Genomic DNA, 26423 nt, shown 5'->3' with positions numbered 1-26423 from the left:
TACGCGCTTCCATATTTAGTCTCTATGCAACTACAATACAATAAATAAATCAGCGCGATTGATTTGAAAAAACATTTCAAAATTTCCAAAATATTTCGAAATGTAAAAAAAAAATTTCAAACAAATCTCCATAACCGCTAGACCTGCCTTCCTAAGAATTTAATCAGTTCTTCAATTTGTCAATACAAGTAAAATGTTTTTTGAATAAAAATCTGACGCTCCGTTCTATTAAAAACTGACTTACCGCTTTTTGAACTTTCTGCCCCTATCTTCAAAACGTCTGGACCTGCCTTGTCCGAAAACTACTAAGCACGTCGTCCCCTTATCGATAGAAATCGAATGCTGAATTATTCAAATCGGTTGAACCGTGTTCCCGAAATCGTCGACGAAAATCTGTATCCGAACCCACACACACACGCGCGCGCACCTACACACACACATCCATTTTTTCTAAGGTATAAAGATTTTTATTTTTCGATTTTTTGCGATTACTATAACTTACCCGGGAAGTTAAAAAGAAAATTAATTCTTTTTATGTAATGTGAAAATTTACACTTACGTAAATAGAACAAAAAAGTTGAGCAAAAAATTAAATTTTTTCATATGATTCTATAATAATAATTACTTATTCTTATTCATTGAAAATATGTTCTAGCATCTGTAAAAATTTAATTAAAAATTAATGAAGATAGAAAATATGTTCACCACATATTGCCTTAACAATAATATTGCTGCAGCATGCGGCCGCTCATTAACACCTTTTATTTATATCTCCCAACTACCATCACGATTTTATTAGGTGCTAAGAATTGTTGTATATAATCAAAGCCTTGAGGATCATATTAAAATGAACATATAAATAATGATCATAAAATACTAATTTATGGTAATTTATTTATAATTTTATAAATAGAATTCGATATTCTTGGATTAACGACACGATTGCGGTGATTATTCTTGGAGTGGAGAATTTCAATCAAGATAAAATAGAACGTAATGTTTATATAATTAAATAATTTTAAAGGCACTTTTTTTTAATATATTATAAACTACAGATTTTTTTACATCTTCAAACATTAAATCTTTTCGGCATAATTTTATAATACTAGGTATGATTCAACTGAAAATTTTGAGATTTAATTAAAAAAAATGTATGTCTGTATAGTATAGTATAAAGATGATTACTTTTACCATATATAACAGAAATATTTTACAGCATATGTCACATTCTTTTAACCAAGTTTTGTACGTCTTTCTTTAATTTATGAGCTAGTCCTCATTTAGATTCAATCATCACTTCAATACACTGCCCATATTGTTAATAAACCGTAAATTTGATTTTATTGCAAATTATCTAATCGATATTATATAACTTTATTATTTGCGGTAGTTTTACCAAGATTGTGAAAATGTCTGGTTAGAGAAACTTTTTACCTTAGTTTTTACTCGACGAAAACTGAAAATTAAAAGAAATTTCAACCTAAAGTCGCAATTTGTAGAAAGATTTTTTCTCTGCTCTTCACATAATATTTGTAAGATTAGGCTGAGCTCTTAAACCTTTTTTAGTGAAAAATTGCAATCGTTTAAGTTATTCTTTTATAATTTCTTAATTATTTATATTTTGTTTTTACAAATCCGGTTGTAATCTATTCTGTTTACTTCTGGTTGAATTTTCTTTGCATTTTAAGTTTGCGTCGAGTATAAATTATATTAGAAAAGCTTCAAAGAGCTTCTTTAATCAGATAAATTCACAATCTTCGTGAACTTGTAAAAATAATAAAATTATATAATATCGATTAAGAATGTTTTCAAGGTCGATTAGATAATTTTTAGACTATAAAAAAGTTTGATACTGTAAAGCATCAATACTACTCTATTATATTATAAATGTGGTGAGCATAAGTTTTTTTTCGCTCATTTTAACTAGAGTTTTTATTTTAAGACATTAACACAAATAATTTTACATAAAACTTTAATCTAACAATGTTGATCATTTTAAAATATTTAATTTAGAAGTTATTAATCGGTGCGCAAGGATATTTAGATCTCAGTTCTTTATAAATAACCTTTTCAGAGATTTTCAAAAATATGATAAATATTAAAAGTTTTATTGGTTTAAATGGCATATCTGCATTATAACTAATTATTTTTCGTAGAAAACAAGACAATTTCGCATAAATATAATGGCTACAAAACAATAAATACAAGGATCAAATCCAAAATAAATAGGTTTATGGTATTTCAGTTATACTTAAATAATAAAAGGTATATTATAATGTTCAATATTAAATAAAAACTTATGATCAATCACAAATAAAACACCATTGCAGAAATCTATGATTATTAGTGTAGCTTCAAGATAAAAGAAATAGCTTTTGATAATAATATAAATGATAGCCAAATTTAGGAAGTTATTGAGGAAGTAAAGAACTTTTTAACTTTTTGGAAAGGTAGGTCCGACAAAAAAGTAAAAAAACGCCATTTGGTGGTCAAAATGATTATTAGACATAAGCACATCAAATTATCATATTTTATAGAGATTTTAATAACAAATACAATTTTTGTTTACTTTTCTATGAGTTCCGTACCAAGATGTTTAAAGTTAGACTGTGACACGGCGCTTACGTGTGATTCTTTTACAAAAATTCAAAAATATCAAAATAAAAAAGATCAAATTTTTCAAAAAAGTCATATTTTTCAAAAATTTCAAAATTCTCAAAAATATATTTTTTTCAGTTTTTAGAAAAATTTAAAATATTTCAAAAACTTAATTTCTTGGTACGGAATTTCGCCTTAAGGCACGATGCCATGCACCACTAGTTATACGTATAAAAAAAAGCTTTATCTCTGGAAGGTCGAAAATATCACTAGTTTTTGGTCATTGCCAATTAGAGAGAAGCTATCAAAATCATTAACAAAGTAATTTTACCGATAACTTTTTAAAGTATGACGCCTTTGGAGTTCGGATGCTTAACGATTAATATAAAACAAATGAAATCTCAAAGTAAATTAAATGTGATAAAGTTATTTAAAGAATTCGAAATGAGTCGGTGATCAGATAATTCGTCACTGGCGGCAATCAGTTGTATACAAGCATTCATATAAACTGTTGAAGACAAGAAGCATATTGCATACTGTAGAAATAAAGTTGTTATAAGATGCTACCAATTCTGAAAACATTTGGGTGTAAAATGTAATGAACATGTGTTCGGATCATGTTGTGCAGTCGAATAATTTAATTTATTAACACATTGCATTAATAGATTGTTATTAATTTGGTTTATTTAAATTATATTACGATTGGAATTTGACCGCACTATATATAAACTTAGATTGATTTATGTTATTTGATCAAATTTGTCTGGATTCATATAACATGCTAATTGCTTTCATTATTTGAGCATTAAATATGTTATAGTTTCGAGTATTTTTTTAAAATTATAACAATATTGATCACGTTCTTAAATTTGTATCACTTATTCTAAACCAATAAATATTAAAGGGCCGATTCTGTCGTAAATTATAAAAAGACCAATGTTAAAACAAGGGTATGTTACGTAGCATTTTCCATATGAAGTGGTACTAAAAACTTTCAAAATGCTATGTATTTGCTGTGAAGTCATGTTTTTTACACATAAAATCAAACTTCTCGTATATGATATAACATACCACAAAGCTGTACCTATGATGAGATTCTTTTTTAATGTTTAGCTTTTTCTAGGTTAGATTTTATATGACTATACAGCAAATACATAGCAGTTTGACAGTTTTTAGTACGATTTTATATGGAAAAAGCAGCGTAACATAGCATTGCCATAACTTTGGTCTACTTTGCGACAAAATTGGCTTATAAGTCTATATAACGATGATATAAAAACGAGTATAAACAATTTAATGATAATAATTTAATTGGCGTTAGTTTAATTTCAATAATTATTCAATGTAAGTATATTTATCTCATAATTTTCTAAAAAAATATCTGATAACAAGAAATAATTTTTTTTGATCAGCTTTGAATTCTTAATAATATTGGTTTTAACGGTTATTCGTTAAAACTATTAACTGTATCATCCAATAAGAATTTTACTTAAGATCGCCAATAAGAATAGTGGACAATTAATTAGGTGGCGTCCATTAATCACGCGACCGATTTTTTAGAGATTTTTGGATCCCCTCCCCCTTGGTGATACGTGGTGATATTTAAAATTACCCCCTCTCCAACCAAACATCACGTGTATTTTTAGTTAGGAAAAGAAATCCTTAACTTTTATTTTTTTTTAAAAAAATCTTTGGATTTTTTTTAATTCATGTAAAAAATAAATACATGTGATCTTACTAGACCCCTCCCTCCCCCACATGATATTTTGTGATTTTTTGTCAAAGCCCCCCTCCCCTAAAAGCATCAGGTGATTACGCTCCCAGTATTGCAAAGAAATATCCGAAAACTTTTACTAAATAGTATCAGACCGATTCCCCATCCTTAGTACTTAAATCTTTCCTACAGTTGAAAGATTTTTACATATATTAAGATTTTTTTGCGAAAACGTAGACGAGATATTTTGTACTATTCGGCTATTTCTATAAAAACTGCTCGACTAATTGCTTTACAAAACCTATGAACGCGAGTCTTTAATGAAGTGGTTTCCAGCCTTTTTTGCACTGCTCTAAGAATAAAATTTTTATAAAAACTCTGATTAGATAATTGATATTATCAGACTACAAATTAATATACAATATTATGTGAAAATATGCTTAAAAATATTTTTTGTTTACGTTTTAATATGATTTCAAAAATGCTGGGTTATTTTCGATAATGTATTCCGGAAACCACCCTTAGAACAGCCTGGCGCCCCCCTGAGGAAGCCCCATAGATTGGAAAACGCTGCCTTAATGAGTTCCAACAAATGGCTTTTAAAACTTTGAGAAAACGTTGAGGAATGATCGAATTTTGACTCACATAGGTACAAAATGAGTGAAACGTCGAGAAAATATAAATTAGCAAATTGAATTTCCTAGAAAAAATCTTCTTCGGGAAGTAGAAAAATGATACGAGACTAAAAACCCTAAATATGTAATCTTCAAGAATTAATTGAGTTAATAGAAATATTATTATTAGTTTTTATAACATAAAAACTAATTAATAAAGATATTCTTTGATATAATAATTTCTTCAATATTATATCACTTATAGAATGCTTTTGAATTTAGAAATCAAACCAGTAATGAAGTTTTTTCCACAATCCTAATATTTTATTATATTATTTTTAAAATCTCGATAAATAAGTAATATAATAAATATATTCGGTTTTGTGAGTTATTCATAAAATTCTTGCACATAATAATAATATGTTTACCCAAGTGAACATTTTAAACGCAGTAGCTATATATGCATTTCATTCACATACGATTATTTATTTTGTTTAATGCGCGGATGTAGTGATTTACATGATGATGAGACAAGCCAGATTTCAAGACTTTTATTTTAAACTAATAATGAACGCTTAACCTTATGCAACAAATCTTTAATATGGATTCAGAATTTGAAATAAAATTTTATTTATTAGCGAATTGCCTTTGTTTAATATAGGATCTTTATTCCATATACTAATTCTTTCGGGATGCATAAAAAATAGTTTTATCGATGACTATTTTCAATCAAAAATAAAGTATTTGATTGAAATGTGCTTCTGAATATAATAAAATATTTAGTTGAGTAAGGAAAATTAATATTGCAAAAACGTTGTTGTGTTTGAAATTTTATTATGCCAAAAAGGTTGTTTTCGGATGATAATTACAAGGAATTTTGTCGAAACGAATCCATTTTGAGACTAATGAATAATAAGATACAATCTCACTAACTAAATTGATTTTAAATTTTGGTCGTGTAAAGCTAAAAACGATTCGGCATTTGGGTGAAATAAAAATGACAGTTTTTGATGTACTAAGAAAACTACTAACAAATTTACAAAATTTAAAAGCGTTCGAATACCATTTGGAAAAAGGAGAAAATACATATTTCACTAACAATCACCAAGAAATCAGCTAAGGCGACCATCAAACTTATACTCATAATACTTTTTGATTTTTTATATATAACTATAATTATTTTGGGTGAACCTAGAGAAAATTTTATATCTTCAACAGTTAATTAGGAAGTAACAACTTAGCCAATATATTATTATAAAATACATCGTCACTGTTAATGAAAATAGAATAAATAATAATATTTTTATATTGCGAATTTAGAAGTTAAAATTCATTATTAGTTGCAGTACTTAAGTTGCGAAATTATTAAGAGAGATTCTCTCTTCTTAACCAAACTTCTTCTCTCTGAGAGAAGAAGTTTGGTTGATACAATCTTTTGGTTTAAGTTTTTGTTTCTTATCTGCATTTTACTCTAAATTCCAGAACTAATAAATTAATTATGAAATTTAGAAGGAATGTTTATTCTATTTATGAAACAAATTGACACATTTATTATACAAAACATATGTTACATGTTTTCATTCTTATACCGTATGTTAAAGCCATAAAAATGTTTAACCATTGTTAATCAAATAATATACCCAAATATGTTCAGAGAGTTGAAACCGTAGAGATTGAAATTTATCTTTTCTTGCATAATGAGCTCCTTTGATCTAGTTGAATATTTTCAAGAAACAAAAAGAAACCGAAACAAGCAATTGAAGGGGCTTTCATCGTTTGTTTATAAAACCCGCTGTTTACTTTGAGTTTAAGTTTGAGGTCATAATCATTTACAATCGCATTTCGAAGTATGTGGTCTCATTCAGTGCTTTATGATAAATAATTATAAAGTTACAGATACTACTTATATAGCAGAAAAACAAACTAGTGGTGCATAGCATCGTGCCTTAAGGCAAATTGCTGGAACTTCCCGTACCAGAATTAAATATACAGACAAAAAAATAATAATCAAATACTGATCAATGATTAATAACAATTGTTTTAAATATTTTCAAAGAGATAATTATAATTACTATACATGCATTCATACAGCTAATATACAGTGACGATCTTATCGCTCAAAACACTTGAAAATGTTTACATTAAGAAGATATGTCGTGAATGAATCCATCTGAGGATATATTTCTTTCCATTACAATACCGCATATGAAATATATACATTTTTTTAAGAAAAGTAATTTAAAGTATACAACCTTCCATATTTTGAAAAAGAAAAACCTGAAAATTTTGACATTTGTTTGAATCTTGGTATGGAACCCAAAACAATTGTAATAAAATTAGTACTCATGTTTAAAATTTCTATAAAATCTGACCATATGGCTAATGATCATTTTAGACCGCCAAATATCATTTTTTTTCTACATTTTCCTCTGTATCTCCGAAAACGCTGGACATTGTTTCATTGTTTCGTCAATGAAGATATAAAATGTTTTTTTGAATAATTCAAATCGGGCGCTCCGTTCTCTCAGGCACTGAATTGCCGTTTTTGGGACTTTTTTGCCTAATATCTTCGAAACGGCTAGGCCTGTCTTCTCCAAAACATCTTCTCATCAATAGGAATAGAATGTTTTTTGAAACAAAACTGATGAGAAGTAGATCGAATCGATTGATCCGTGCGCCCGAAATCGTGGACTAAAAATTGTATCAGCACACATACACACACATGCATCATTTTTTTCTAAGGAACGCCAAAATGATCAGAAACTTTTGAAACGTAAAGATATATAAACATTTTCATTTTCGATTTTTTTGCTATTACTATATCTTACCCTGCAATTTATATTAAGTATAATGTTTCATATTGAAGGAAATAAAAAATCCGTCCGGATAAAATTTTACTTTTTACTAGAAGGTGAAATTAAATGCAGATATTTATGAGCAGTAAATGCTCGCATGTTTTATATGTAAGAACATTATAAAATATTATGTGGACGAGCGCAATAAATAATTCGATAAATTAACTGCAATTTACGCAAAGTCCATTAATATACGCCCACAGTACACATAAATTCAATTGCATGTGGCAGTTAATTTTCAACAAGATTTATTAATTAGCAATCAATTTACATAAATCAGGCGAAACATTTACAAAACCTGACGCGAATCAGGCGATGAGCCACTTCTATACAAAAACAAACAAAGCATTAAATTTATCGAAACTTGCGCCACAAAATCAATAAATGTTGATCCAAATTCTCTCTGCAAAATTATTATTACATTATACAATTCCAAAATAACGGCAAAATGTTATGGTAATTTTGAGTATTATTAGATATCATTTACTTATCTAATCCACAGATGCCATTTAATAAAAAAAATAGTGGTGTATGGCATCGTGCCTTAAGACAAATTACTGGAACTTCCCGTACCGTAACGAAATATTAAATGTTTTCAAATAGATTATTATGAATAATGTAACATTGTCTAATATTTATAAGAATTATGTAAACTGAATTACAAAGTTGAAATTATTTAAAGTATATAAGTGATCTTAAGAACTTTAGCCAGAATTAAAATTAAAATCTGAATTATTTTCGATATACAAAAATAATTTTTTTTGGATTTTTTTTGTCCAAAAGCAATGTTATGTCAACACAAGCATAAAGTTTTTTAAATAATTCAAATCGGATGCTTAGTTTTCTCAACAACTGCTATTTTTTGTATATTTATCTCTGTATCTTCGAAATGGTTGAACCTGCCTTTGCCAAAAACTAATCACCACATCTCCCTATCAATACAAAATGAATATTTTTTGGATCATTCAAATCGGATACTCCGTTCTCTCAAAAACTCGATTTCTATTTTCTGCACTCTTTGCTCCGTATCTGGACCTGCCTTTGCCAAAAACTAATCAGCACATCTTTCTATCAATAGGAATCGAATATTTTTTTAACCATTCAAATCGGGTGATCCGTGCGCCCGAAAACGTGGACTAAGAAATGCGGACACTCAAAACACACACGCATCCATTTTTTTGAGATATGCTAAAATGTTCAGAAACCTTTAAAACGTGATGATATGCAAAAATTTTCATTTTCAATTTTTGGCCCATTACTAGAACTTACCCTACGGACATAAGATAGTATATTATAGTATATAATAAAATAAAAATAAATAAGCTAGTATATTATTAGCAAGTAGTTGAGTACACCGTTTAACAAAAAAAGCTATTTATGAAACTAAAATTGAACCATTAATTCTTTGTTCTATGAGCTGAAATTGTATTTCCTTAACTAATTGTAAGTGTTATTAGAAGGCAACCGAATTGTTGACCATTCTCTTCCTGATGAAACTATAATTAGATTTTTCAAAATGCGATGGCTATTTTAAATTGTAATCCTATTTTAGATTTATAATTCCAAGTAAAAACTTATATTACTAAAGTAGCTAAACCCATAAAAATCTGTTTATCCAGCACTAAAAGCGTCATATTTAGCTTATTAAACAGTATAAATATACTTATAATACATAATATAAATAAATTAATTGATAATGAATTTTTGTCATATCATTTATGATTTTTTCTTTTACGTAAATGACTTCATTATATTTTTGAAACTTTTCTTAGTATTCAAGACAAATTAAATTCTAATAATCTCTCTACAATAAATCGTCCAGAATAACTAATAGTAATATGTTTCGTATCAAAATGATAAAAATTAAAAATAACCAAACTTTTGAATGTAAATGATGCAATAAATACCCAATGCTGTAATTAACTACAAAAAGGATTTACGTAACTCTTTATAATTACTTAAACCCATATATTTTCTATCATTAATTTTATGCATGCAATAGTCAAATTTCATTTCACTATTTATACAAAAGAAGAGTTTGTTTATCTAATAAACTTTCAGTATAAATACTTCTGTTTTATTTTAGTTTTTCGTGGTTTTATTTTGTATACAATAGGCCGCGTGTTTCCAAGAAAATCTCATAAAATCAAATTAAAGTGAATTTTTTAGTTTATAATCGATCGTTCAATTCGAGCTAATTTGATTACGTAAATTTAATTTATGATCATAACATTTTAAGTTTGGTATTTTATTAAAAAGTTTCCTTGATGATATGATAGACAAAATCATTTTTATAAACATATAGTTCGATAATTTGTATATTACTATGATAATATAAATTTCTGGATATTTATATTGATAATATGCTTTTATTTTCAACATTCAGATAATGTTGAAAAAATTTCTGATAAAATGTTAAAAAAAATTAAATATATTTATATTAACATAGTATTGATTTGCAAATTAAAAAATCAATCAAGAATGAACATAACATAAATATGTCCATTCTCATGAGCATATATATGATGGCACATAAAAATGTATTTTCTTTTTATTACAGTTATTAGATACCCACCTGCACATTCACATGATTCCATTTCCAATCAAAATAGATCAAATTCACCATCCTCGCCGGGTCATCAAAGTTCATCAGGTAATGAAATTCATCAGAATAAAAGGAGTACTGCAAATTAAAATTGAATATTTAAAAATAATGATACTAAAATTGAAAATAAACAATAAGTTTTTTGTAGTATCTGTGCAATGAAAAGTATAGATGAGGATAAGATCTACTTATTATGTATGTGTTGAGAGCTTTTTCATAACTTTACATAAAAAAAGTTAGAAACTCTCGCACAATTTTTCTGAAATAAATTATTTAACCAATAGTCAATATTTTTCTATTTTTCAGCAAAAAGGAAGCGTTCTTGGTCCCGAGCAGTATTCAGTAATCTGCAGCGAAAAGGTCTCGAGCGACGATTTCAAATACAAAAATATATTACGAAACCCGATAGGCGGCAACTTGCCGCCACTCTAGGTCTTACTGATGCACAAGTGAAAGTATGGTTTCAAAATAGAAGAATGAAGTGGCGGCATCATACAGTTACATCTCCACATGGTGATGCCGCCGCTGCCGCAAAACGAGAGCAGGAAATTGCTGCTCTAGAAGGGGATGAAATAAATAGTGATTAGAAATTAATTGCAAAATCAAATACTTTTCGAAATAAAGTGCCTTTGAAGGATTTATATATTATTCTAATAAGTTAATCGCAATGGTGATTAAATATCCACTAATTATACAAATAAAACATAAGTATAGGTTGGGTATGTTAAATAATAAATAAATCCATATATATATAATTCTTTATAATCTCTAATCAGAGACAATATGGATAAGCTATAGTATATTATGCCATATTTAAATCAAACATTAATAGTAATATATATTTGCAATACTATTATAAAACTTATTTAAATCCCCTGGATGCCATAAAACATGTGTAACTGCAGTACATAAAATTACTCTTGTCAAATCTTACAAAATTTACGAATTACGAATTTTATTTTATTTACGAATTTACGTGTTTGTCTTATTAGAGTGTATACAACATTATATAATTATGATGTAATAAAATGAAAACAAGCAATTAAATAAAAAATACAATTCATTTTTCCTTGAAACTGTATTATGAAAAAACTACTTCTTTAGATATGTGTAATAAATAATTAGCATGCATTATGTGAGATGCACTAGAAAAACTTCATGTTTTAGGCATATTTCTGTAGCATGCCCACAATCTGCAAATATGTTGTTTGGTATGTATAATAAAATTCAAATTATTAACTTTTGAATGATGCTACCTAATGTGTTCCGAATATATGTAACAAACAAACAATGTAATTAACATTAAAAAACATTCGATTCGTATTGATAAGGAGACGTGCTGATTAGTTTTTGGCGAAGGCAGGTATAGCCGTTCCGAAGATATGGCGCAAAAACGTGTGCAAAAAACGGTAACTCAGTTTTTAAGAGAACGGAGCGTCCGATTTGAATAATTCAAAAAACATTTTGTTTGTATTAACAAGATGAAGAACTGATCAAATTTTCATAAAGGCAGGTCTAGCAGTTTCGGAGATATAGAAAAAAAAGTAAAAAAAAATGCCATCTGGCGGTCAATGATCATTAGACATATGCACATCAAATTATCAGATATTTTATAGAGATTTTAACACTAAGTATAAATTTTGTTTACATTCCTATGGGTTCCGTACCAATACTTATCCGTTAGACGGCGGCGCGGCGCTTACCCGCTTCGATATTTCGGCTCCATGCAGTTAAAGCAGTACGACCGCTTTGAAAAAAAGTTCAGAATTTCTAAAATATTTCAAAATACACTTTTCTTCAAAAAGTCTTTTTTTCAAAAAAAAGTAAATTTTTGTCAAAAATTTATAGTTCCCAAAAATCTAATTTTTCAGAGTAAATTTTTTTCAAAAATGTTAATCTTTTAAAAAAATAATAATTTTTGGTACGGGAAGTTCCAGCAATTTGCCTTATTAATTTATTAATATGTTACCTTATATAACACATCACCGAGTCTTCCCGATCTGGCGTGGCATATCTATTACCAGGCTGTGAGTTGCCCCAAAATAGTATATTAGTTCATGAAGATCTCTCAACTCAATAGAACTTTTTGTGACTCCTGCAGTAATCTGAAATCAGAAAATAACATTTTAATATATGATAGCATATCTTTAGGATAAAGGCAGTATTTGAAATCAACCTAGTTCAAATTTTGCAGTGAGTCTGGCAACTTACTGGCAAGCGTAATTTTTCTCACCCACAGAATTTTCACAGATCAGGGCAATCAATCTCTCTTTAATTGTTTACCGCCATTTCAAGTTTGTCCATTGAGAAGATTAGATTTAATTGGCATAAATTAGAAACAAAACTAGTAAACTATGTTATGCCATCGTGCTTTAATGCTGGAACTTTATTAGTTTTTTTTTATAATTTTATTTGAACAGCGATCAGAACTTATGGGTTCTATGAGCTGTTGTGATTAAGATATTACAAACTACGTTTGTTTTTATTACAGATGGCAACCCTAACAGTTGTCACATCTCTGTATGATGAATTTTTATTACAATCTCTGTAATAGGGCATGTATGGTGCAACAATATACCGGGTGAGGGCTATTTTCACTTGGAAACATATTGCTATCTATATTTCCAAGTGAAAATCGTTGTCAATGTTGCCTGACAACAGGCTGCTCGAAGTGAGTATCGAACCCGGGACCTCTGAAACAAGTCCCGTCGCTGTCAACCGCTTACCTACGGGCGAGCCAGAACTTTATTAGTAGAAAAATTATAATTTTTAGAAAAGCTTTAAGTAGTTAAAATATTTTATATCATTTTTTTTTAAAAAAAAGCTTTAAATTTTCTAAAAGACTTATATTTTTAAAAAAATATATTTGATATATAGTTAGCGGTTCATGCGCCGGAATTGAAATAGAAAATACTAACATATTTTCTTCCGCTACGAATCGCTAGCAGCAAAGTCTTCACGATAAAGAAAGTCACTAACAAGTAAACTAAGCCTCGATTTATGGAAGAAACTAATAAAACGCTCATCTATTGAGCAGATTGATCTATCAATCTGGGGAGACTAAAGACGCGGACTACCGCACGAGCTTTGAAATTTGGTAATCTGAAAAACTGAAGAAGATAAAAATGAACCAGTAAGATGATATTCGAAGAGGTATTGCAAAGCGTAAGAATCTGATTGTAAAAGAAAGACGACCCAGGATGAAAGATTTATTGGAAAAGAAAGAATAAATAATACAGGAATTTAGAGCAGATATATATTACACTGATTATGAGGTATGGAAACGAAAATGTTAAATTAAATGTAGTGCTTTGGTAATGAACACCTGCGTTTAGGCAAAGCACTATTAAATAAAATAACTAGTTGGTTTGGTATTTAGCCTTGAGGCAAGTTATATGAACTTCCCGATATTTGTAAATAATCGACTTAATCAATAAAAAATAAATTAATTTATGAGTGATTACAAGTTTTCCGAGTGGATTTATTACACATCATTGCAAACGAACGAACGAACACGTTAACTCGGAGTATTTTATAAAAGCAAAGTTTCAAAAATCAATAATTTTAATTAATTAATAATTATAATTGAACTAGTTTTCGTAGGACTTTAATGGTTTACTATGTTCAAGACCTAGTACACTATCGTTATACCAACTAAATCATCTAATTTTATCTTTAACAAACGTCAAAAAAACTACTCATTTTTTAAAACTTTGATGATTTTTTAAAATTAAGCTACTTGTCGTAAGGCCGTAATAATTCAGTAAGTTCTATAAGACCATGATATTATAACGCCAAAAAAAGTTCCAAAGAAATCGGCCTAATTTTTTTTTTCAACAGTTAATTACAAGAAAACTACAGTATCATTCCCAACTAATATATTTCGAACAGATTTTGATTTTTTAAAATCGGTTCGGTAGTATGAGCTTAAGTGTGGACGAAAGGTTTAACACTTTTTTCCAAATTACAAAGAAACGGCTCGGCCGATCGTCGCACAAAACTGAGAAACGATAATCCTCATCGAGATACATCAAATGCTTTTTAAATATCTGAAATCGGTTCAGGCATTTTTGAGCAAACGTCGATGAAAGTTCTAATTTTGACAAATGCCAAAAAGACCATACAAATTTTTGCAAACTTTGACGAATTTTGAAAACTAAACCAGTTTCATTATTGCCGTAATATTTTAGTATGATCTAGAAGACTATGGTATCTACCGTAAAAAAAATAATCATAAAAATCGTCGAAATTCTTTTTTAAAAAACTTTATTACAAGAAAACGGCCCGGCCAATCTCTACAAAAAAACTAATCAGCTCGATTCCCAACCAATATCTTTCGAACGGTTTTTAAATTTTCAAAATCGATTCAGAATTGCGGGCTAAAACGTAGACGAAAATTTTTTCACTTTTCTGCGATTTATAAAGAAACGGCTTGGCCGATCGTCGCACAAAATTGACAAACAATAGTCCTCATCGAGATACATCGAGTGGCTTTTAAATTTTTGAAATCGGTGCAGCCGTTTTCGAGTAAACGTCGATTTACGGCAAAAAATCTGTTCAAATACACGCGCACACACACATACACATACTTTTTCCAAATTTGGTCTCATTCGATTCAGAATGGCTTGAAACGTCGAGAAAACATAAAATTAGCAATTCGGATTTTTTGATGAAAACAAACTTCTCCTTCGGGAAGTTAAACGACAGTTTGTACGGTATATATAAAACACATGTAACGTAGCTGCAACGCAAAGAAAAAACAAGAAATTTCGTTGACTAATCATCAGCTGCGTAACAAAGTTACAGAAAATTTCCTCTGCAATTCGCGGTCAAAAAATTTAAATAAAAGTAAGAATATAAAATATGTAAGTAGACGACCATGCATTTAAGTAAAATTTATTTCCAACATTTACATATTCAAATAATTCTATGAAATATACAAGTTTATTTACCACATTGAATATGAGTTCGAATAGTTTCTGCCACATTTAAATATAAGTTATGAATCAAAGACATAGTAATTCTAAGTTCCCAATATTCAGCATAAAAATGAACTATATTACTTTCAACATAAAAATGAACTATATCTGATATATGTATTAGACACATTTTAATAGTAAATAAAAAAATAAGAGCGGGATATTGGTCGTTTTTGTAACAGAATGTTTTGTTTTATTAATAAGATAAGAACAATTAATAATTAATCATTGCACTTACGCTAGTCAGTAATTTACTTATAATACTTAATGAAATACTAAGGAACACATATCCTCATGGTATTTTGTAATAATATATTCTCAACGAATTTGCAACAGCTAATTGTTTTATGAGCGTATTGATTGCTCTTACATAAAGAATTTTTTTTATATAAAGTTCTTCACAACCATTCGCGATGGAACACAATTAATTATGCGAACAAAAAAAAAAAAAAATTTAGGCGAAAATTTTACGGTAAGAATCGAAATTTGTCTGTGTTAAATTAATGGCAATGTTACAAATCAAATTTTGTAAAATACTTCTATTTAGTAAGTAAATATATATATATATATATATATATATATATATATATATATATATATATCGGCAAGGTATTGAGCGCATCATACAAATGTAACTATTGACTTATTTTGCTTAAAAAAGGTTTTTAGAATATTGTCAACCATCAGTCGATACTCAAATGAGCTCAAAATATTTGTACACTACGAATTTCATTACAATCGTCATTTAGGGTTTGACAGCAATAATTACCTGGATGAGGTATAAGAAGTGTTTAAAATTCATACTTGTTTCTTGGCTTACATTTATTAATTTTTCAGCAATGTGTTTCTTAGAAGTTTTAAGTCCCCTGCATTATCTTTCCTTAGAGCATTAATGTTTGAAAACCCATAAAAAAGTAATAATAAAAATTGGAGGACAATATTTTAAGCAGTTGGAAGAAAAATCTCAAAAATAATGTCAACTAAAGCCTGATTCATTTCAGGATATGCCCGCCATAAAAATTCAACTTTATAGTTTAACATTTACATATCTACATCACATACATTCTTATAACAGAAAATATGCATAATAAATTTGTACCGTTATATACACAGTTTATATTTGTATTACAAGTAATTTTCATCACATAAAAAATAAAGTTGTTTTAATAATCAACTAAGGGCTTAACTTTTGATCCTCTGTTTTGGCCATTATCACTATCGTCACTGCGTTTCTTCTTGCTACTACTACTGCTTCCGCTATAATCATCATTTCTTCGGCTATATCTTGAATCATCTCGATATGATAATCTTGGTTCATCTCGATGAGACCTGAAGTCATCACGATAGGTTCTTGAATCATCTCGATAAGATTTTGATTCATCTCTATTAGATCTATAATCATCTTTATGAGATTTACTATCTTTATATTTTTCCTCATCCTTATAAGTCTTTGAGTCTTCATAGCGATCTTCACGAGTTGAATATTTTTTACTACCTTGAGAAATTGATTCATTCAAATCATTGTGACATCTAGTAACTACATCACTATATGAAGCTCTTGGAAGTTCATGTGTTACAGGTTGAGGAGATGCAGACCGCGATCGTGATTTAGAACGAGATTGACTTCTAGATTCATCTGAGGAATGTGAAGATTGATCGCTATTGTAACGGTGACGAATCGCTCTTTGCCTGAAACAGATGATTTCGATCGACATAAATTTCATGTTAAACGATATTTCACAAAACCTGCATGTGATTTAACACCACAAAACATATATTGACCATGAAGGCTATCATTCAAAATTCTGTAACTTTTACATATCTGACGCAACCTCGTTACTTGATTTTTTAACGCAAATTTTTAAAACTCTCTTATATACTTCAAATGAATGATTTTAACCTTGCAAATTAGTTCATATAATTCCTAGAAATATCAGGTAAGTTCCTTCCATCCAATTCCGCTTGATCAATTTTTGTTTATTTACTTTTTCATATTTGAAAAGTTGATCGGTTCCAAAATAAAACTAGTGGGGTGTATGGCATCGTGCCTTAAGGCAAATTGCTGGAACTTCCCGTACCGTAACGAAATGTTCGAGGAATACTGAATGTTTTCAAATAGATTATTATAAATATTGTAACATTGTCTAATATTTATAAGAATTATATAAACTGAATTGCAAAGTTAAAATTATTTGTTTAAGTTATATTAGAACTTTAGTCAGAATAAAAATAAAATCTGAATTATTTTCGATATACAAAAAAAAAACTAAAAAAAAAAAAATTTTTTTTTCCAAAATCAATTATTTTGTTAACACAAGCAGAAAGTTTTTTGAATCATTTAAATCGGACGCTTAGTTCTCTCAAAAACTGTCATTTTTTACATATTTAGCTCCGTATCTTCAAAATGGCTGGGCCTGCCTTTGCCAAAAACTAATAAACACTTCTCCCAATCATTACTAATTGAATGTTTTTTAGATCATTCAAATCGAATACTCCGTTCTCTCAAAAATTCGATTTCTATTTTCTGCACTCTTTGCTCCGTATCTCCAAAACGACTAGACCTGCCTTTGCCAAAAATTAATCACCTCTTTTCCCTATCAATAGGATTCGAATGTTTTTTGAACCATTCAAATCGGTTGATCCGTACGCCCGAAAACGTAGGCGAAAATTTGTATCCATACATACACACACACACACACACATCCATTTTTTCTGAAGTATGCCAAAATGTTCAGAAACCTTCAAAACGTCGAGAAATGTAAAAATTTTCAATTCCGATTTTCGGCCCATTACAATAACTTACCCCTACGGGAAGTTAATAATTGAAAAAAAATAAGGGTGTACTCATAAGAAGAAGCTGAAAGTTCAAGAAAATTTGTTACATTTTTTACTCTGCGACAAACAAGTATCTTAAAAAATTAATGAAAAAATAATGATTTATTGTTTGTAATATTATACTTGTCTCAAATAATTATCATAAGATAGAATATTCTCAAAATTTAAAAAAAAATGTTAAAATAAGTTTAAAAAATCATTATAAAACGTTTTTAATCTTTCCTGAAAAGTAGTAGTTTTTGAGATACAAGGTTGCGTCAGAAAACCATCGATATGGATGAATTTTCCAAACAAAATAAACATTACAAAGTTTCTAAGAGATCTCCTTTTGTTCTAAGAATTTGAATAAAAAGATGATAACACATAACTAAATATTGTAAATATATTTGTAAACAGATAATAGCATTAAATGACCATGCATATTCACGTTTAACTATTTAGACATCCAAATTGATATGAACTGGGTAAAACATATTAAGATTAACAAACCTGCGTCTAATTTTTATAGCCATCTCTCTCATTTCTTCATCTCTTTCAATTTGTTGTTGTAAAACTCTTTCATTACGCTCTATTTCTGCCTTTTTATCAGCTTTCACTAGTTAGCAAAAAATTAAAAATAAAAACAAATCAATATATTGCAAATTCATAGACACTAAAATTAAGACATTTTTACAAAACGTACATGTTCGTGCCAACTGCGCCTGCATTTTCCTTTTAAGGCGCTCTTGAATGTTCAAAATTCCGCCACCTGAACTGGTCTGCTAAAATGATATACATTAAAATCATAAAAAGATAATAAATGTTTTTTATAATATAGAACAAAACTAATATAACGCTAGTTTAGAATTAAATAATGAATAATTTAGTTAATAGCGGTATATAGTGTATTGAGTATACTATACTCGAGCAGTGTGCCACAAAAGGGTCCACTTCAAATTGTTTGTGAAGAAATTTTCAAAATTCCTACTAAAAAAATCTCAAATCTTTACTAATCTCTAGAAAGAGAAACTAATAATGAACAAAAAAAAATTAATTAGTTAAATATCTAAACTTTGATTATAATGATTCCAATATTCGTATTATTTTACTTACTATACTATTTAATCATAAATACATTTGAATCATAAATGCTGGAACACTAAAAATACATAAAAGAAAATACATCCACATTTTTATAGCATAATTCGGTTCAATTGGTGATAACGATTGATGAACATAAAATAGGACTTTATATACATCCAAGAGTGCAATGAAATTAACTTTGTTCTGTGTTTTGTAGAAAAATTAGCACTTCAATGTTTGTATTGATTATTACCATTCACATTATAGCACAATAATAAAAAAAGGTGCTGTGCTATTTTATAATTCAATTAATCATAACATTCATTATCATGGCACCTGATAAAAAATTAATGAACACAAATATTACAGTGATGACCCAACATAAACCCGACTTACGACTGTTTTGATATACAAGCAAAATTCGAGATACAAGCTTTGAGCCTTCAAGAGTTTTCTATAAAAACGTTAATGGCAAAATTAAAATATGATAATTTAAGTTAGTCATTTCAATTATATATTAATATTAATTGTACAATAACGATTGAAATTTTGACTGTACTGTTATATACGTTGAGTTCGCGTTTTTTGCTTTTTATAAATTTGCAAAATATTATTTACTTGTTTAACAATGGATAAAAACAAAACTTTATACTGTATTGTACTATACCGTACACTGCCAAGGATGTAAGAGGGTAGCACATCAGAGATATGTACTGGGTGTAAATAGTGTTAGAACGAAATATCGAGTACTGAGTAAATATCGATACTTTGCGGTCGATAGTGAGTACTTTTGCTATCGATTTTTTAGCTCGATCTATTTGCCAATATCGATCTTTTTCGTCGATAGTACTCAAAAAGAATCGACAGTGTAATCTATGAACACCACTCATCGATCAACTATGATCACCACTTATTTTGCCAAATGCAATCCAATAGTCTCTCTAGGTGGTCATAATTGTTCAAAGAAGTGTCAAAAAACGATCCCTAAGGGTCATCAGTCTCAAAATTTATTGCTCAAAAACCCAAAATGAATATGACCACACTAATAAAGTTGTTTATTTATTACTCTTATGTAAAATGAGAAGTATTAAAGTACCAATATGTTTTATAAAAACATATTCAACAATCGAAGTATGATTATTTCAAATAAAAATACTCATCCATTTCAGTATATTAGTATTTTGCGTAAAAAAGAATCCAAATATAATTATTTCAAATAAAAATACTCATCCTTTCAGTATATTAGTATTTTGCGTAAAAAAGAATCGAAATATAATTATTTCAAATAAAAATACTCATCGATTTCAATGCGCTATTATTTTTCTTTCTAAAAGTACTGTAAGTTGAGTATTTGTAAATTCAAAATTAAATAAACAATTTAAAAAAGAACAGAAGAGCAATATTTTGTTTGTGAATCTTAACATGTCTCGTCTTCAGTTTGTGCACATTATGAACATATTTTAGGAATCGGATTTCAACTGACCCTTTCTGAATAAATGACAACAAAACGAAAGAATACTTTCTTTAGTATAGTGGGCAAAAAACATTTAGAAAATTATAAATTAATTTGGTTCTTGTGGCAATTGTATGCAAAATACTAATATATTGAAATGACTGAGTATTATTATTTGAAATAATTCCATTTCGATTCTTTTGACGCAAAATACTAATATATTGAAATGGATGAGTATTAATATTTGAAATAATTATATTTCGATTCTTTTTACACAAAATACTAATATATTGAAATGGATGAGTATTATTATTTTGAATAATTATATTTCGATTCTTTTTTTATGCAAAATACTCATGTATTAAAAGTTTTGAATATCAACATGCAAACATATGGGTTTGAGTTCCTCGGAACCATTTAAACTTTAAATCCCATCGCACAGAAGGGATGTTTCTCTACAAGTGTCAAAATATTATCTTGACAGTCATTAAACTGAATGTTTATTGCTTTCCAAAAGGCTTCATATTGCACTTTTATATAAAAACTTAAGTTTAAGGCCTTTTGAAGTTGCATGCTCGCTAAAATTATTCATATAAAAATATTCAACAATTATAAAATATTATTTTACTTAAAAATATTAAAAATATTATTGTACTTAAAAATACTTAAAAAGTATTGCTTTTTGAATATAGTATCAGACTATTATATTGATTGAATCAAAAATACTCAACTATTATAACTTGTATTTTTTTTTTTGAAGAAGTATAGAATTTGAAATTAGTATTGAAAAATTACTGTTAAAATTTTACGATATTGAAAATGATTCTGATTTAACACATCAGATATAAGCAATAGAATTCATTCTAATATTGTGATATGATATTTAATGAGTTTTAGATCTTTCTTGCACTTATGAAAATGACAATGATTTTTATGAAAAGTACTCAAAATTCGATATTGAGTACTATCGATACTTTAGCCACGATATTTTTTTGACATCGATATTTTGATTAGATACTTTTTAAAGTACTCAATATCGATCTTTTGCCTCGATACTTCTAACACTAGGTGTAAATAGAAGGAGTTGATGAAGGGTGTACTCCAGCTTTCTGAGCTCTAAATTATCTACAAACTATTGTAGAAAAAATCACCCCAAAAAAGTTGCAACAGTTCAAAATATCTAACAGAAACGACAGTGTCTAAACAAATTAATGGCATTTCAATGTGATTACAGAACAAATTAAACTCGTATGTCGGGGTGCCACTTTACATGTAAAAGATTCAGAATGAAATACAAAATAAAAACCAAAACAATTAACAATATAAACACGACGCCGCACTTTCTGCAAAATTTTTATAGATGAGCACAGGCTTTTTATATATTGGATTTTATATTACATTTTAATAGAAACGGTCATTTAATAAAACAAGCCATGAATATTGGACTAATAAGATAAAGAACAAGTTAAAATGAAATTGAAAATGGCGATGTATTGTTTTGTCACATTTGGCAATAAAATAAGATTCTTACTGACTTTGTTGGCGGCTTTGTTGATCGCATTAGGTTTAGTTTTACCAAACAAACCCGATACGCTAGTGCTTGTACCAGTACTGGTACTGCTAATGATCGGGTTTGCTATCAATAGGCTGCTAGATGTTGATTGAGCTGGAGTGCCAGAACTGTTGTTTGTTAGAGATTGAACATCTGTTGAAGCATTGCTATTTGTATGTCTGTAAATAAAATAAAATAATTGTAATTGATAATATTGTATATCAATTTTTAGTTTTTTTTTTCTTAAGGGGGTTGTTCTTTTTTTGTTACAAAAATGCAAGATATTTGTTTTCGTTTTTCTCGAAATGTATTTATCATAGAGACATGCGGTTTTTTTTAAACAAAAATTACAAAGTCATGGAATATTACGTGATTATCTTCTTTTTTTTGTGCCGTCATTTTTTAACCAGGGGGCGCCAAAGTCGGTCTTGCAAAATCGATCTCTTTTGCGGTGCCACAGATAAAACCGTTGCGCATCGCCCAAAACAAAAAAAAAAAAAAACTACGTTGAAGAAGAAGTTTGAATCCAGTCCCCCTACCAAATTAAAGAAAAAAAGCAAGCAGGGAGAATATGGCAGCTATTTGAAAAAACAAGTATCAAAAAAGGCCTTTTTTTGGGGCGAGAAGCTTCGCAAAATTTTTTTGCGTAATGTTATCAAGTTGTTTGAGGTAGGGGGACTAGGTATTGCAGTGGTGAACAAATTAAAAAAATGCAAGTCGATCCGACTTGCAGTTTTTTTTTAATTTGTGGCACCGCATTGAAAAAAGTCAATTTGAGAAAAACGTATTTAAAGTTTTTAATATAATGTACTAAATACACCATTTAATTTAATGTACTAAATACACCATGGTATTCAAAGATGCTGACACATTAAAAAGGTCATGTGCACGAGGTATTATAATGAAAAAGAGGCAGCTGGCATACAATAGCTCGCGGAGCGATAAAAAAACGCTTTCAGAGGATCATTCGTATAGAGATATATATATCTATAACTTCGTCAAAAAAATATATATTGAGATGATTTTTTTTTTAAATAATTGTAAGGTTTTTAGCTTTCATAATATCAAAAAATCTCAAAACCGAAACGAAGAAAAATAAAAAAAGAACAACCCCCTTAAACAATGTTTTCCTTAATACAAAGCATAATTTATTATTGACATTTATAGTATAATAAAAAAAAAATGATCATACTCACATATCAGGATTTTCTCTTATCCTATTGTCACTATCATCACTATCTGATAAACTCAGCTCAGAAGAACTCTCATCACCCTTTTTCCTTCCATAATATTTTTTTATTGGTGGTCCAGCCACAGGTGAATGTACATCATTTGCACTTGAATTGTCTTTCGAATTATCATTGTCATTATCTTTAGAAACAGTTGGGGATAGTTTCTTTGTCAGGCTCTTGTGGGAAGATCTAGAGCTGCTTGAAGAGTCGGAGTAGGTAGAACGAGATCTAGATCTGTAAAACATTGTATTGCACATGATTATAAATTTGTAATCAACATTATTTCATCATATTTGTCAGCAGTATCTGTTTAAGGTTGTAATATAAGCAAATTGCAGAATAAAGTTGACTAATAAATAAAAACTGTATATCAATATTATTCAGTAGTAAATATATCATTAATTATTATATATACTTAGATCTTAAATATGAAAAAATTTAAAAAAATAGGCTTTTACTTTTAAAAACAGCATACATACCTTTTTCTGGATCTCGATCTTCTTGATCTCGACCTAGAACGTCTCCTACTACTTAATTTGAGAGAACGGTTGGAATTATGGTAGCGGCTAGAACGAGTTTTTGACCGCGATCTTGTTCTCGATCTACGTCTTCTATGTGATGAATATGGGGAACGAGATCGTTGTCTATAACTGCGTGGTTTAGAATATGACCTAAATATGATTTGAAAACTATAATTATAATAAAAATATATATTAAATAAAAAATGAAAGCGTAATATGCATTAAACTAAAATATTTGCTGTTGATTTATAACACCAAACCTATTCATGAAATGTAATATAACTCAATTATGCATATTGATTTATTCACAAACCTGCTTCGCCTATGTCCATTACGTGATCGACTTCTTGATCTTGACCTACTTGACCTAGTCCCCCTTCGAGATCTACTCCTACTTCGGCGCCTTCGAACGGAACTACTCTTTAATTTATCAGCATATGTAGATTTTTTTCTTAAACTACTGGTGCTTCCTTTCTCTAAAATATTTCCAGAACTTTTATTTGAAGTTTGTTTTCCTGTTTCTTCTTCCCCTCCAAAAGAAGTTATATATGTTATTTGACCCAATGAAGATGGCGATGGTGATCGGGATACTGATTTTTCTACTTTTGGACCTTCCTCTGGGGCTTTTTCAACAGCAAAACTGAATGATGTGAAATGATGGTCTAGGAGTCGCTTTTCCCTATTTATTAGAAATATTTTCTTTAGGTTCAGCCAAGAAAAGGATAATGTGCACATAAGAAACATTTCTAATAATATGTCGAAGTTAATTGAATATATATATATATATATATATATATACGAGTATATATATATATATATATATATATATATATATATATATTTCAAAGTAACTAGCAGCCCATTCGTCGAAATGAAAGGAATAAAATATAAAAACTTTTATTTATACGTTTCGACACAAGATGCGTGTCATCATTCAGCAACTACAACAATTTGAAAATTTTATTAACTAATATAAACACCAATATAGATTAATTATAACAAGAGAAACATTATACACATCACAGGACAAAAACACTCAAAAAAATTTATTTAAAAAAAATTAAACTTATAACATATTAGAAAAAAACATATTTTGGAAAAATTATGAATAACTAAAAGATTTGAAAACTAATTTTCAAAGTTTTGAAGTGTAACATTATGAAGCATGAAATACGCCCATACCGAGCAAAATACTCGACTGTAATATTTCACTAGGCGTGTTGGTAGGAATGCGAGGGGAATGTATCGAAGGACAAATGCACGAAGCACGAATGCATCGTACACGAAGTGGTTGGTTGAAATGGATTTGATCAAAAGGAAAATGCAAAACATGTAAAAGTTTGAAGAAGAAAAAACAATCTTGTAAAAAATAATATAAAGGAGATAGCAAATTAATTTTTTGTTTTTTTAATAAAATCAATAATTAGCTGGTAACTATCATGTAAAAGGTGGGATGGATTGCGTTTATTAACACAAGAGGAATTTAATAAAATAAAAAAGGATTCAGCAAATTTTCTAAGGTCACTATTTTTTTCGATATAAAGAATAACAGGATGTGAAGTGTTAAAAGTGTGATTGAGATTGAGCATATGATCTGAAAACATCGTTTCGAATTGGTTTGGATTTTTTGAATTATAAGTATGTTGATTAACTCTCTTATAAATATACTGGGAACTTTCCCCAATATAACACATATTGCAATCATTGCAATCCAACCTGTAAACAGAATCGGTGACCCTATCAGACGGGGTTCCAGACTTAAGAACCGAAAAAAGGCAATTAAAAGTATTATAAAACTATCAAAAAAAGAAAATAGCTTTTTTAAAAAATACGAAAAATTGCTTAAAAAAGGTAAACAAATAGTTCCTTTGTATTGGAAGGAAGAAGAAGCTATTGAATTTGAATAAGAAGGTGAAAATGAATTATTAAAATTAGTTTGTAAATAATTTACTCTATTATTAATGATGTTGTTGACCAAGTGCGAAGGGTAACTATTATCTTTGAGAACAGAACGAATAAGGGTCAAATTTTTTTCCCAAAACATACTGTTACTCAGTAAAATAGCCCTGTCTATAAGAGAGATAATGACAGAAATTTTTATTTCGACGAATGGGCTGCTAGTTACTTTGAAATATGTTTCAACGTCGAAAAAACTATCAAGATATATATATATATACACTAGGGTGATCCTTAAAATGGTCATTTTCGAATTTCCTTGCTCCCAGGAGCTCAAAGGGTTCCAAATAGATAAAAAACAATTCTCTGAAAGTTTTAGCTCTTAATGTTAACGTTTAGATAGAGCGCAATTCAATCAAAGTTTTGTATGGAAATAGCATGGAAAAATTTTCAATAATTTTAAAAATGTTTTTTAGCTGTAATTTAGCAAACAAATGACTGAATAAA

At 28.7% G+C, this 26423-nt stretch overlaps 2 protein-coding genes across 2 annotated transcripts in view; one reads left to right on the top strand and one right to left on the bottom strand.

The window, feature by feature from the left end:
- Positions 1-10973, top strand: part of LOC113385677 (homeobox protein koza-like) — a 21085-nt gene extending 10112 nt beyond the window's left edge. Inside the window, exons 2-3 of the mRNA XM_026623520.1 lie at positions 10342-10434; positions 10693-10973. Coding sequence (XP_026479305.1) covers positions 10342-10434; positions 10693-10973 — 374 coding nt within the window. The remainder of the gene's footprint in view (positions 1-10341; positions 10435-10692) is intronic.
- A 5107-nt stretch (positions 10974-16080) lies between these two features.
- LOC113385676 (serine/arginine-rich splicing factor 4-like) lies at positions 16081-24764 on the bottom strand. The gene is made up of 7 exons (XM_026623519.1): positions 24334-24764; positions 23979-24170; positions 23464-23733; positions 22251-22446; positions 18883-18961; positions 18690-18795; positions 16081-17054 (listed from the first exon to the last, which is right to left on the bottom strand). The coding sequence occupies exons 1-7, from the start codon at positions 24762-24764 to the stop codon at positions 16529-16531; spliced, it is 1800 nt and encodes a 599-aa protein (XP_026479304.1). The 3' UTR covers positions 16081-16528.
- Positions 24765-26423: the final 1659 nt, after the last annotated feature.

This window comes from Ctenocephalides felis, unplaced genomic scaffold, assembly GCF_003426905.1.
Source record: "Ctenocephalides felis isolate EL2017-DRISC unplaced genomic scaffold, ASM342690v1 CF-g0.4_SCAFFOLD_03571, whole genome shotgun sequence".
NCBI lineage: Eukaryota > Metazoa > Arthropoda > Insecta > Siphonaptera > Pulicidae > Ctenocephalides > Ctenocephalides felis.
This window is presented reverse-complemented; position numbering and strand designations above follow the sequence as displayed.